This window comes from Tinamus guttatus, unplaced genomic scaffold (assembly GCF_059628265.1).
Source record: "Tinamus guttatus ecotype Peru unplaced genomic scaffold, ASM5962826v1 Tinamus_guttatus_pri_ptg000399l, whole genome shotgun sequence".
In the NCBI taxonomy this organism is placed as follows: Eukaryota; Metazoa; Chordata; class Aves; order Tinamiformes; family Tinamidae; genus Tinamus; species Tinamus guttatus.
The window spans coordinates 1,808,010-1,821,173 of NW_028288933.1; the positions used below are offsets into that span (position 1 = coordinate 1,808,010).

General features: G+C 45.4%; 1 protein-coding gene across 1 annotated transcript in view; it reads left to right on the top strand.

Moving 5' to 3' along the window:
• The first annotated feature begins 8,510 nt into the window (after window positions 1-8,510).
• Window positions 8,511-13,164, top strand: part of TMTC2 (transmembrane O-mannosyltransferase targeting cadherins 2) — a 97,644-nt gene continuing 92,990 nt past the window's right edge. Inside the window, exon 1 of the mRNA XM_088531215.1 lies at window positions 8,511-8,643. Coding sequence (XP_088387341.1) covers window positions 8,561-8,643 — 83 coding nt within the window. The 5' untranslated portion in view covers window positions 8,511-8,560. The remainder of the gene's footprint in view (window positions 8,644-13,164) is intronic.

Here is a 13,164-nt window from a genome sequence, read left to right on the forward strand (position 1 = left end):
CAAGCAGCACTTCACATGTGCATGTGATTAATAGCTGTGGTGAGGGCTAGTGAATAAGAGCCTGATGCCAAATGGATATCAATGGGATCAAGCCATGCATTTGGCAGATATAGGAAGGAGTATTCATTGTTGTACACGGAATAAAGGAGATTGCACAGCAACTCCCTGAACCCCTGGTAGAGCACTGGCACTCAGACAAGAATCTGGCTGTAACCCTGTACAACAAGGGCCACGCATGTACACATGTGCACACAATTACATGGCATGAATGTAACAAGAGAAAATTGAATATAAAATATTACAGAAAGCCAATAATTCTGGTTTATATCTTTCTTTCTCCTTCAGGCAGAAAAGAACCTGGCTATTTTAAAATCTGGGATCTATTTACATAGCCAAATGTAATGCTCTTTCTTGTGCAAAATAGGGTAGGAAAGAATTTAAAATGTCAACATTCCCTAGACCTGTTTATCTCTTTTCATGCCTTCCTCTCTATTAAGCATTAAGGAACAGACACGAGATGATAGAAATTGTGACAGTTCTGCTGAAGCTATGACTAGTCATACCAGCTGCAAATATAATCCAAAATCTCTGACGATGTACCTATGTGACAAAATATGGATTCAACCATATTGTAGAGAGCATATGGCAAAATCTTTCTGTTGACAAAACAGGTGGTATCTTTTGCTTGTAAGCAGATGCAGGAAACCAAATGCAAACGTTTACACGGAAAGCCAGTATTCTTCATGAAATGTATTCAATGGGATATTTTGGTTCTCAAGAACTCTTAATGGAAATGGAAAGCACAATATTATTTTTACCAGCATTCTTTATAAATAATAATGAAGAACAAGCCCAAGATCTTGAATTCTCTTAAAGGCGTCTAGAGACTGAGCACAGGCCACTTTTACTGTTACCAGTGCACAAAGATCTTCCCATATATGGGCCAGTTTGGTGATGGTGAAGTTTATGAGAACGAGAATTATGTATATTTTCCCCAGCAAATAACCTAAGCAAAAGTTACCAAAAAAAAAAGAAAAAAAAAGATGAAATAATAAATTAAAATGCTGCTGCTTGACAAAATATAGGGAATTTTCTTCCCTATGTTGCTGTGCATGAGAGAAGAAAAGGGCCTGACCAGGCCCTCTAAAACACTTTTTCTTCTGTGTACCTTGGGGGTTTTAAGTACCTTTCAATTTATACAATTCTATTCTACATGAGCATCTCTAGCAGAATATAAGGTAAAGATAACTGGAATTCAGTATCTATATATAAAAGCCTTACCCAATCAATTGACCTATGAATCACAGCAAGTACACACTTCCATATCCAGCTGCTTGTGTGACACAGCAGGGAAGAAATCTGGGTCACCTGCATATCTTGAGTCACTGCAGTCCTTTTAGAGCCATGAATGCTCCACTAAACTGATTAAACTTCTGCAATGAACCTCATGCACAGATATAAAAATATTTTACATTTCATGTTTGCTATTTTTTATACATCTGCAACTGAAAGAACCAGTTGCCTTAGTTCTAAATCAACTTGGTAATGTCCTTAATTCACTAAAAATTAAAGAGAATGTAAGAATGTGATTTATTGCTGGTGTGTGTTAATCATATATTAAAGCAGAGAGATAGGGGCCATCTGAAATTTCCATGAAGGATTACACATGCAGAGAAGATGTTTCTCAAATTAAGCAAGCAGAGGAGAAGAAATAATTTAGTTTGGGGAAGATAACTGCTGCTTCTGGTTTATCGTTCATTAGGAACCTAGAACCCAGTGATGATCCTCTCTGGACTTGTCTACATTACAATGCAAATCAATTTTGGTTCCACCATTATTATGAAAACTCAAACTGGGCCTGTTTAGAAGGAGTCAAAGGTTTACTCCTTATAATAACTTTCCGTTGCTTATTTGACTCTTGAGAATTATGCTTGTGCTGGTGTTAGATACGTTTCAGCAATGTTGACATGTTCTCTCTAAAACAAGAATAATCATGGTTTTCCTGGCTTTACTTCATGCTTATACAGCACAAAGCCAAAATTGTACTGAAGTAAAGAAGTAAATTAGGTTATTCCATAGCAAATCTGCAGGGATTGAGGTGGAAATTACACTTGCATCTTTGGCTGGTTTTCTTCTGCAGTGAAACGAAGGTCTGGTGTTGCTGCCATAGAGACATGTCTCCTTTTTGTCCAATTTTCACAGCCTGTGTCCCAGGTTGTACATTTGAGGGACAAATGAAGTAGAAGTAGACAGATCTAGACTAAAATTAAACTGTCTTTCAACATCTGCATCACAAGGGAGTTGTCAGTGCCCCGAAAAGTACAGGACTGATGGACAGTATGATGACTCACTTCTTGCTATGGGAAGGAAGATGACAAGAAACAGATTTTCAGCTGTTGATGAAGCTTTTCCATCTACTGGGCAATATATCTGCCAAGAAATGATGAGAGACAGGATATGATATACCCCTCGTACTCCCTTTCCTCCACCTGCACAAAATCCAGGCTGTGCGTCACAGATTTCTTGGTTAAGTTGCAGGCGTCCATCTATCAAGCAGGTCTTTTCTCAGAATTAAAGTCTTAGGCAAATTAATCCCCGGGATAATTCTATTGTGTTTTGTCTAAGGAAATGTCAATTAGTGTGAATGGAAGGATGATCTCATGATGAAAGTGAATGAAGGACTGGGAATCAGAGCTGAGATCTAGGATAGATTCCTGTTCTGCTACAGAGTTCCCATATGCTATTGATAAACTGATATAAATGATAGTTGCTCCAATTTCCATCTGCATAAAACGGGGCTAATTCTAGGTTACTTCCATAGCCATGTTTTGAGGATATATATTTCTTTGAGACATTTTGGTAAAAGGAACTAAACAAGTGAAAATTGGTCTACTGCTATTTTTATAAAGTATGAATAAACAAACAGCAAAGAGGCTCATGTTCGGGAAGGTGACAAGCTGACATACCTGCAATTAGTAAGTTTACACTGTCAACTTACGCTGAACACAGAAGGATTAAGAATTGTTTGATCTTTCTCTGAGCTATCTCAAAGGACACCTGAACTAAATATGTAAAGCAGACTAGGATTAGTCAAGGGCAGATATAGATAACGGTGATAGAGCAATAATAGAAAACTAGAGTGGAGTAAGAATATAATAATCATCCCTGAAATTTCAGGAAAAAAAAGCTGAAAATCACCTTTTGCTGTTCATTGCTCCTATATTTCCAGCAGTAATGAGCATACAATCAGAAAGCAATAAATGGGCCAAAATATCCATCAGCAAACACGTGGACCATGGTTACGACAAGGGTAACTGGAACAGCCATCCAAGAACTCGGGTGCATCATCGTTTGCTGCAGCACATTGCTGAAGCTGCCAGAAATAGTCGGGTTAGTAAATATTCCTGTGAGGGAAGACTCATGCATCTGAGGGTGGAATTGGCAGAAAACAGCAGGCTTAGTGCAGAGACACCTGAAGTAGTGGGTTGGAAAAGTCCCAGTTTTTCCATTAAATATCTGGAGCTTTTAAATCATGGGGGAGCGGAACCTGATCTGACCATTGTCTTCTTGACTAACATAAAACATTAAACCAGAAACTTTCAAAAGTGGCACAAATATGTATGTTAGGCCCTCATTCGAGAAGCTAGGGTATCCTGTATCTCCTATGTCCTCAGCTAATGCTCAGATTGAAAGAGAATCAATTTTAAGTTCTTTTACGTACTCCTACAACGCAATTTGTCTCCGGGCTCACAGGCAGGGAGAAGCAAGAACAAGTTTGTTTTGATAACTGTGATGTGGCTTTGGGATATGCTAAAGCTTTAAGCAACACAACAGTGTCTTTTTCTGAGTCGTTCTGAAAGTATCAAGTGACAGAAACCTAGACACATAGGGGAGCTTTGTAGCTTTACATACTTTGAAACTCTAGGTGTCTCCATCAATGGATGGCAACTGAACACAGAAAATTCACTGGCACCTACATCCAAGGCATAGCAGAATCCTGTGAAGAATGAGACACCCAAGACCCTCTGTGGATTTAGATTTTAGTCCTAAGTTTTCCACAAAATGGGTTATCATTTTTAACCACAGCCACTGCAAACAAATGGGGTAATCACCTTCATCTAATGCTCACCCGTGAGTTAAATACTTGCTCCTGTATGAGATGCATACAAATGAGAAAGGCAGATATTGGTACAGAAACCTACTTACAATTACTTTTTCTATATTTTTTTCTTTTTTTTTTTCTTTTCCTCTTTTTGAATTATTATTCTTCGTGGAGAGAATCTGTGTAATTAGATTAGATCAAGCTAAAATTGCATTGGTTTTCTTCTCACTCTTCCCTTCTCTCTCAGTGCCTCTCATCAGTTCTGCAGCAATACTCTAGCTCCACTGACTGATCTAAAGCAGGAACTGGTGCCTCATGGAAACACGCTTCCTTGTGAACCATGCTCAGCTACGTCCCTCTCCAGTCCTGCCTGCGCTTGGTTTTCTGTGTAGTTTATTTTGTGCTGCCCTATTTCTTCTGCCATTTCCATAAGAGTTTACTGCTGCACAGTTGCAACACAGCTTTGCTTTGCTTGTCATTGCTGATGCTGCTATTTTTGTAGCATTAGCAAAACAAAAAGGAAAACGCAATTATACTGATTTCTCTGAGAATTAATATGATCTTGTCAGCACGCCGGGAAAACAACAGCTTAGTTTCTAGACAAGTTCAAAGAATCAAACAACTTTGCATCAGCAACTCTATCCATCAGCAAGCGATTCTGAAAAAAAAGGTACTTAAGGCCTTAAATATCTCTTTCTACCCCTTTTCTCCTGCTTTTGAAAAATTAAGGGCATTTGTTCATGTGAGTAGTCAATTAGTTTGACTTCTTTCCTTAGACAGCACCAACTTGTATCCTTGACTAACCGCAGTAATTGAGTGGGTGTTTTGAAATGTACCAAAGTTTACATTTCTGGGGCTTATTAAGTCACATCATTGGATATAATTTCGGTTGTCCAAAATTATGCGCAATATGCTACAACATTTTCTTTGATGGTATCTGAGTGCAAGAACTGGCAGAAAAATTAATAAATCCCATTTGATTGTGCCTATGTTAGCATTTAATATTCCGTTACCTCACTCTAATAAAAAAAAATCCTAACAGCTTTCGGGGCTAGACTTTCTCTTCTCAGATACTCTGAGGAAGTTGGCACAAACATTTTCTGCAGGCTCTGGCCAACAAGCCCGGTGTATAGAAATTGAAGTGTCTAATCTAATCTGTTGAGGGATCTGCACCGCATACATTACCCTGACATTTAAGGTCTCATAGTCAGTGACCGGTTAACCAAATCTGTCACTGTGACAGACATGCATTTCTACATGCTGTGCCACAACTTAATCTTTCAGGCACAGCGTAGGTGAAGTAAGTTGTAGCACAGTGACTGAGAATCTATAATATCTTTGGTGACCAGATTGCTAGCTTGGTGTTAAACCAGATCACTTTTGATTTGCAAAAGAAGCAAGGGAATTTGTCTAGTATGCCTTACAACAAATCAGCTTTTTGACTGCAAAACTCCTGGTCCTTTAAAATTACAGTTATTAGTATGTGTTGCTACAAACCTCCGCCTCCCTCTTTTTCCCGGATACCGGGGCCCATGACAATAATTTCTGGGAGTGAAGGTTATTTTGAAAACGGCTGCTTGGCGACACCTCTGAAATTCTGAATTACCTCTTTGCCTACCTTGTGATTACTGTGCGTCATGCTGTAAATCTGCCCGAGTCAGAGCGTTATCTTATCTGACATCTCCCCACCGCGTTGTAAAATATAACGCAGTTCACAGTCCTGCTGCACTGACTATTTTTAACTAAGTAAGTGAGGAACAGGCGGAATTCCCCTGGCACACTCTGGTTTCCAACCCCTTGTTCCCTTCTGCAGGGTTATTTGCTTAACAAGGCCAATAATCCTACCCTGAAGCTGAGACCAGTATCCGTCTTTCTGTGCTGCCTCTTTCAACCTGCTCTCCCCGTGCTGCCCAGCACACAGGATGCCCTAACAAGCAGAGCATCTTAAAGCAGGATTTCTCCAACGGAGCAATCTCTTACCTGGGGCTACAAGCCCCTCGTCAGGGCCCTCAGTGTGGCTAAAGCCATGTGGACGGGACGGTGAAGCCCTGGTGCTTCCTCCAGCCCTATGTGAGCACCACAAGCTGCCTGGTGATCCCTCCAGCCTCCACCTCCTCCACAAACTCCATCCCGCCCCTTCGTGAGATTTGATTTTATTACACAGTGTCAGGCTTAGTTAATTTTTTTTCCCTTTGGAGGATTTGTTCTGTTTTGTTTCTAAAGCTTTCCTACAGGCCCTCGTCTACTCCAGCCCCTTTGAAGAAAACCTCCATATGTTTTCGGAGAACAAGAGGCTTTTGCCCCCGCGACTCGGTAGCAGCGAGGCTGGTTTTTTTTTTTTTTTTTAATGTTTATTAGGATGTTCCAGCAAAGGGGCTGCGCAAGCCTAAGCGTGGGAGCTGCATGTGGAATCCCACTGTAACGAGAAGCACCAAGTCACAAAGATCAAAGTCTTGGCAGCAGGTCGTGCAACGCGCCGAGGACAGGAGTTTGACAGCAGGCATCCTGGTCACTCCCACAAAGCTCTTAAACCCTCCGTTACTGCAGTCGGCGCTTCGGGCTGCACAGTATAATGCGCAGCTCCCAGATCAATGTGATCTGCTAATGGGTTCAATAAGGCCCTTCTGAGCTTTTATATTTCCAGCAAAAGGCCCCCTTCCCACTATGGCTGCAATTACTGCTGTGATGGTGATAACACCAACCCGTGCCTAAGTGAAAGCAGCTGAGATGATGGTGACACTTGGGCAGCCTTCGGAGAGCCCTGCACTTGCGAGCCGTCCCAACGCACTGAATATACGGCGAGGTCTCAGAAAGCCATGCTAACCAATCGTACAGGGGAGGCAGAAAGCTTGCTAAAAGCTCCCCAGTTTATTGTGCACCCTTCGGCGCGTGGGCTCGCATTCTGCAGAGACAGCAGGACGCGCCACTTGATGGGAGAGCAGGACGTGCCACACGATGGATGGAGATCACGAGGGAGCAGCTGCACAAAGGGCTGGCTGCCGTAACGTGGAGGCAACGTGTTAAAACCCCCGTGAAAATAAAGGAAAACATCAGACTGACGGACCCAGGCCCTTTCCATAATTTGAAGCCTCCACATCCCCCAGATCACTGAAGCCACTTTCAGTGTACGATTTTTCACCCTGCTCACTCATCCTGCTAGTGCCCAGCCATGCTCCTTGCCATGGGGCACCTGCTGGCTGCCTCTGCAGAATTTAGGCACTTTACTTGGGTTTTGCTAATCTGGGAGATGGGTGCAGAGCCAACGGTGGATCCCTGACCTGGGAGAGAGGGCAGCCCGGGCTCTGGGCAAGCGGAGATGAGGGTCCCTGCTCCAGCATCCAGCCCCTGCCATGGCCCTTCTCCTCTGGGGAGGAATCTGCAGCTGATGGTGCTGGGTGTTTGTGGAGAGGGGGGATGTGAATGGAGGAAAAAGGCATAGAAAGTAGGAAAAAGAGGGGGAAAAAAAAGAAGAAAAAAAAGGATTTAAAAGGACAGAAAAATATAGAGAGAAAAAAATTGGAAAGAAGGAGAAAAAAGGAAAAGGGAAGAAAATGAGGAAAGAAAAAGGAAAAAAGGAAGGAAGAAATGACAGAATTTAAAAGGAAAAAGGAAGGGAAGAAAGGGGAAAAACAAGAAAGGGAGAAAGGAGGAAAAAAAAGGGAAAAAGTAGGAAAAAGAAAGTGATAAAAAGGAAAAGGGGAGAAGGAAGGAAGGAAGGAAGGAAGGAAGGAAGGAAGGAAGGAAGGAAGGAAGGAAGGAAGGAAGGAAGGAAGGAAGGAAGGAAGGAAGGAAGGAAGGAAGGAAGGAAGGAAGGAAGGAAGGAAGGAAGGAAGGAAGGAAGGAAGGAAGGAAGGAAGGCAGACATGGGAAAGAGCAAAAGAAAAAAGGAAAAGAGAGGGGGTGCAGAGAAATGAGTAAAAACAAAAGAGAATGTAGAAATAAAAAAAAAAGAAAGAAAAAAGAAAGAAAAAACGAAACAGAAACAGAAAGAGGGAAAAAGAAAGCATTAAAAAAAGGAAGAAAGAAAGGAAGAGCCGGGCCGGGGGAGGGACACGCGCCGCGGTCGGGACCGGCCGCGCGGGGGCTGCGCGGGGGCTGCGCGGGAGCCGCGCGGGGCGGGGCGCGGGGCGGGGCGCCCGGGCGGGGGCGGGGCGGGGCGGCGCGCGGCGCAGGCGCGCTGGGAGCCCGGGGCGCCCCACGCGGGCGCTCCCAGAGCCTCGGCGGCGGCGCCCGGCTCGGCAGCGAGCGGCGCGGGCCGGGGCCGCGGGCGAGGGCGGCAGCCGCTGCGCGTCCCGCGCCGGGCTCGCCTCCTGCTCCCGCTCCTGCCCCTTCTCCCGCTCCCGCTCCTGCCGCCGCGCGCTGCCATGGGGTAGAGGCGCGGGCGGGGGGCGCGGAGCAGCGGCGGGGCGCGGAGCGGCGGCCGCGGAGGTGGCGCTGCCGCGGCGCGGGAGCGGAGCGATGCTCGCGGAGTTGGTGAGCGGCGCCCTGGGGCTCGCCCTCTACCTCAACACGCTCGGCGCCGACTTCTGCTACGACGACAGGTAGGAGCGCGGGCACCTGCGCAGCCCCGCGGCGCCTCCGCGCTGCTCCGCGAGCCGCTGCCCGCGGGGAGCCGCGATCGTGGACAGGGAGGTTTCCCCTGGGTGTCTCTCTTTCTTTTTTCCCCTCTCCCCTGCCCCCCCCTTTTTTTCCCCCCTTTTCTCCCTCTCCTTTTCTTTTCCCCCTTAATTTTCACCTTTTTCCCCCCCTTTTTTTGCTCTATTTTTTATTTTTTGCCTTCCCCGCTCTCGGTTAAAGCCCTCGCGTGGCCGGGGCGCGCGCAGGGAGCGCGGGACGCGCCTGGCCGAACTCCGCGGCCGTCCCGGGGCGCCTCGCGCTGCCCCGCTCTGACAGCTCCGGCTCCGCGCGTGCGAGCATCCTCCCGCGGGCGCGCACCGCGTGCCGCCCCCCGGCATCGGGGGACGCTGCGTGGGGCAGGGGGACTCGCTCCCAAACTTTCGGATGCGCCAGCATCCCGGCGCCCGGGAGCATCCCCGCTGCTCTGTCGCCTTGGGGAATAACGTCCCGGACTCGATCCCGTTCCCTGAGCTCCCTTCCCACGCACCTGCCACCGCGGCCACGGATCAGTCGCCGCTTGCGGAATAACCCCCCTGTTCCCAAGGGCTGCTGCTCCAATGCCTCTTTCCACGAAGAGCAAGTGCCAGCCGTTGAGTCCTGCTCCGCTCTGGGACTGGGAACAGCGTCTGCTGGAGAAAAGTGGCAATTCAGGCGTCGGCGCGCCGGTCATTTACATGCACTTGAGGTCTCCCGAAGCAATTAAGTGTTTTTCGGTTTGTGCGAGCCTTCCAATTAGGGACCGTGATCTTTCCCTATCCTTCCTGTCCCCATTTACCATTTTAGATCATATTTCACAAATGCTAAAAGAAGAAAAAAGAAAAATCAACTTCTTTTTTTCCTCTTCCCCCCCCCCCCCCAAACTGTAAAGTCTGAGTTAGATCAACAGAAAACAGTGACTGTTTTGACACACTGACACTACTTTAAACCCGCTTGTTGTAGTTGAGAGCTGCAGGAGTTGTGGAATATTTATGTAACTCCGAGTAGCGTATGTTGCAATATTTGGGCAAAACTGGGTTGCTTAAGGACATCGTTAAAAGCCCCTCCTGCAGGCCAGTTCAGCCTGGGTAGGGACGGGATACCATCTGAAATAGTAGCTGATGTTTTTCATGTGGGGCTTGATCCTGCATGAATGTGCCCTAGTGCAATCAGGAAATAGTGATATTTGATTGTGGGCTGTCTTAGTGCGTGATTCCCTTCTCCATCCTGTCTGTGTCCTCATGGTTAACTCCACGCTGCATAAAAGGTATTCCAAAATGCTACTTTGTTTTGATGTTTACCTAGTGGCTCGGTGAAGCACTCCTCACTTTAACTAATATTTAGGCACTCGCTAGAGTGCTCTCAAATCCTGTTAATGGGAGCTCAGTAGCCGGGTTGCCTAATTGGGAGTGTTTTCCATGGCGGCACTGGAAGGGGAAAGGCAGAAGTTGTTGCGTCCAGTAGCTGTTGAGCTGGGGGCGCTCCCCATTCGAGGCAGCTCGGACCTGAACTATCCTTTTTAAGTGTAATCACAGAATCTCGCTGCCCCACAGGAGCCTGCTTGAAATGTGACACTCGGAAAGGAGGTCAGCACTGGAGCTGTGGGACACAGCACCCCATGCGGGAGATGGATCACGCTGCTGCCTCTAAGTGAATCAAGATTGTGCATTTAGGCTGGGAACCTGCAATGAGGGTTTCAGGAGGGCAGCGTCTTCCTGCATCCTTTGCCATGATATTGAAATTGCATTAGGCGCTGTTCTCTTTCTTTCTTTTTTTTTTTTTTAATATAGTGATCAAGCTTACTATATAAAGGGTGTCTTTAATTGCTTTCTGCATTTTTGATTTTGTGTAGGTTGGTTCAGATTAAGTGGCGTCGTAAAAACTTCTTATAGCAAAATCAATTTCCCAATGGTAAAACCTAATATTTTAGCGGCTGTGTGGCACCAGACCTAAAACTGTGCAGGATGGTGATATAACAAACTCATTCGTCGTCTCAGCTTTATAATTTTATATGGAAAAGGTTCAATATTTTATTTCCCACCCTTCACTCAATTAAACTGAAATTGAATGAATTTAAAGTCTGAAGAAATTGAGTAGGGAAACACACACACGCTCTTAGGTTTCATCACTGGCCTGCGTAAGCTTTTGTGTTGTTTAGGCTCAGGCAGATATGTGGCACACATAATGAGTGTAAGCATGTGATCTTTTGATCAATTGACTTATTGATGACTTTGTATGAACATGACAGCATCTGAGCCTGAGAGCCCGTGTAAAGGCGAGACACTGTTCTCTTTTCTCCTGTGGATCTAGAAAACAAGCTTTTGTCACCCTTTTTCCTTCTGTTATAGTTCTCACGGACAGCTGTGATATTTCCCAGTTACATGCAGAGATAACTGGAGGGGGGACAGGGAGGAGACTCCCCCTCAAATTCCTTATCCTTGGTCATCTAGGAGACTATAAATATATTTTTCCCTTTATTTTTGCTTCATTGCTTTATTTGAAGGTAGATATGACACCCAGTAACCTGGAAGAAGAGGTGAATGGGAAAGAGAAGAGGAAATATTTAGATGTTTGTTTAATGACACATTGAGTTCATATTTGTTTTAATAAGCTTATTTATTGCAGAGCAAAATTGTCCTGGAACTGATCAGAATGGGGTAGGGAGAGGCGCAGCTTCCCGCTCCTACGGATGCGCCGAAGATCTCCTTGTTGCCTTGTGTTAAATCCAGCTTCTTGACAGATTAAGGGGGCTAATCTCTAGTTGCTGCACATGCAGTTCTTGGTTCATGTCAGCATGTACCGGTATTACAGGCAGGCAGCATATTGCAGCGATTAGGCTCATGTGCTTGCGAGGGTATTTTTGCTTGCAGAAGAAGGCAGTTTGACCCGTGGGTGCCTCCTGTTGAAGCTGTCGCCCTTCATGGGACCTGGGCCGAGTCAGATGTGTCACTGCCGGTTTATAGCTGGGCCGGGGAAGAGGTTGCACGTACGGGAAACTTGTAAAAAAACAAAGCAAACAAAACAAAAACAACAACAAAAGAACCCCCAGCAAGTCATCCACTGAAGTCTTCCTTTTGCCTCCCAAGAGTCAGAAGAAAGGCATGTTTTAGGAAGGATGTCAGCAGGCGTCTTTAACCTTGAATGAGGTACCGTCTGTGCGGCCCATGGGCAAAATCGGAGCTCTGAGCGATACGTACGGACTGGTCTCTCCTACTGTAGGTCTCTTCCGTGAGATTTGGGGCCAAAGACCAGATTTCCTTGGTTTGTGCTGTATTTTGTCCAGGTCTCCCTGGGACATTCTTGCTGATGGCAGAAGCACTATCCGACAGCCTGGTTTCAGAGTTGTGGTGTAGCGTTACGTGGTGCGTTGAGGAAATCCTAATGAATGTCTTCACTGTGCGGAGCTGGAAACTTGCGAATTTTAGAAATCGGCGGAGTCCGTGCACATCGCGCGGTACCTCTGCCGGGTCTGCCACAGAAGATTTAATCTAGCAAGTGACCCAAATACATGCAGTAGAAGAACAAGTATAAGTACACGGGGGGAAATTGCTTGCCATCTGTCCCTGTTGAGCTGTATGTGTGTATTCGATTATTAATTTACATCTGTGATTTTTCGTGCCCCCTTTTTGCTTTTTGTCATCAGCTCTTAATTTTTCAGCTCTAAAAGCATTTCTCTGGTAGCTTTCAGGAGGTCTGCTCTCAGGTGGCTGCGATCTTTTACATTTCAGCAGTGAGGATATTGGTGGGGAAGAGGGGAGAGGAGGGGACCTGCTTAGTTCCTCTCTAGTCCTTTCCCTGCTTTCATTCTCTTGTCTTAAAAGTGCTGATTTCAAGTGACCATAAAGACAATTTATACGTGAAACATGGCTGTTAACATAATGATAAAAACATAATCCAGAAAGTGACGCCTCAGTAAGGGAGGCTGTTTAATTTTCAGGTGTTGTAGTTCAGTGTCAACCAACTGAACCAGTCACTGATTAGACATTGTGATGAATCTAGCATGGTAATATCCTATTAATGTCATACCCATGCTATTTAAAATGCTGAACATAATCTAAAAATGCATTTGACTTTTGCTTTAAAAGCTGTGCATTGAACAGAACCTTTCTGATCAAAATGGGAAATTTCAGCTTCGTCAAAGAATGTGATTTTTGCAATGGAGATGCTGTAGTACAGAGTCTTTTTTGGAAGCAAAAAAGAAATCATGTCCCCAAGGGCTTTATTTCAAGATTCTGGTTGCATATATAACACTAGCATAAACTGTGTCGCATTTGGTAGCTGGTTCAGAGAGTAAGTTCATTACAGTTAGCAGACTCTCCCTATCTGAGTCACGGGCTGGATATGTCTCATCTGCAGGAAGTTCTTCCAGCTCACAAACAGAGTTGCAAATTCAAGCGATCCACTTTCTCCTGCGTCCCCCATATGTATTCCAGCTGCACTGCCGAATCCTTTAAGTTTGCCAGAGTGAA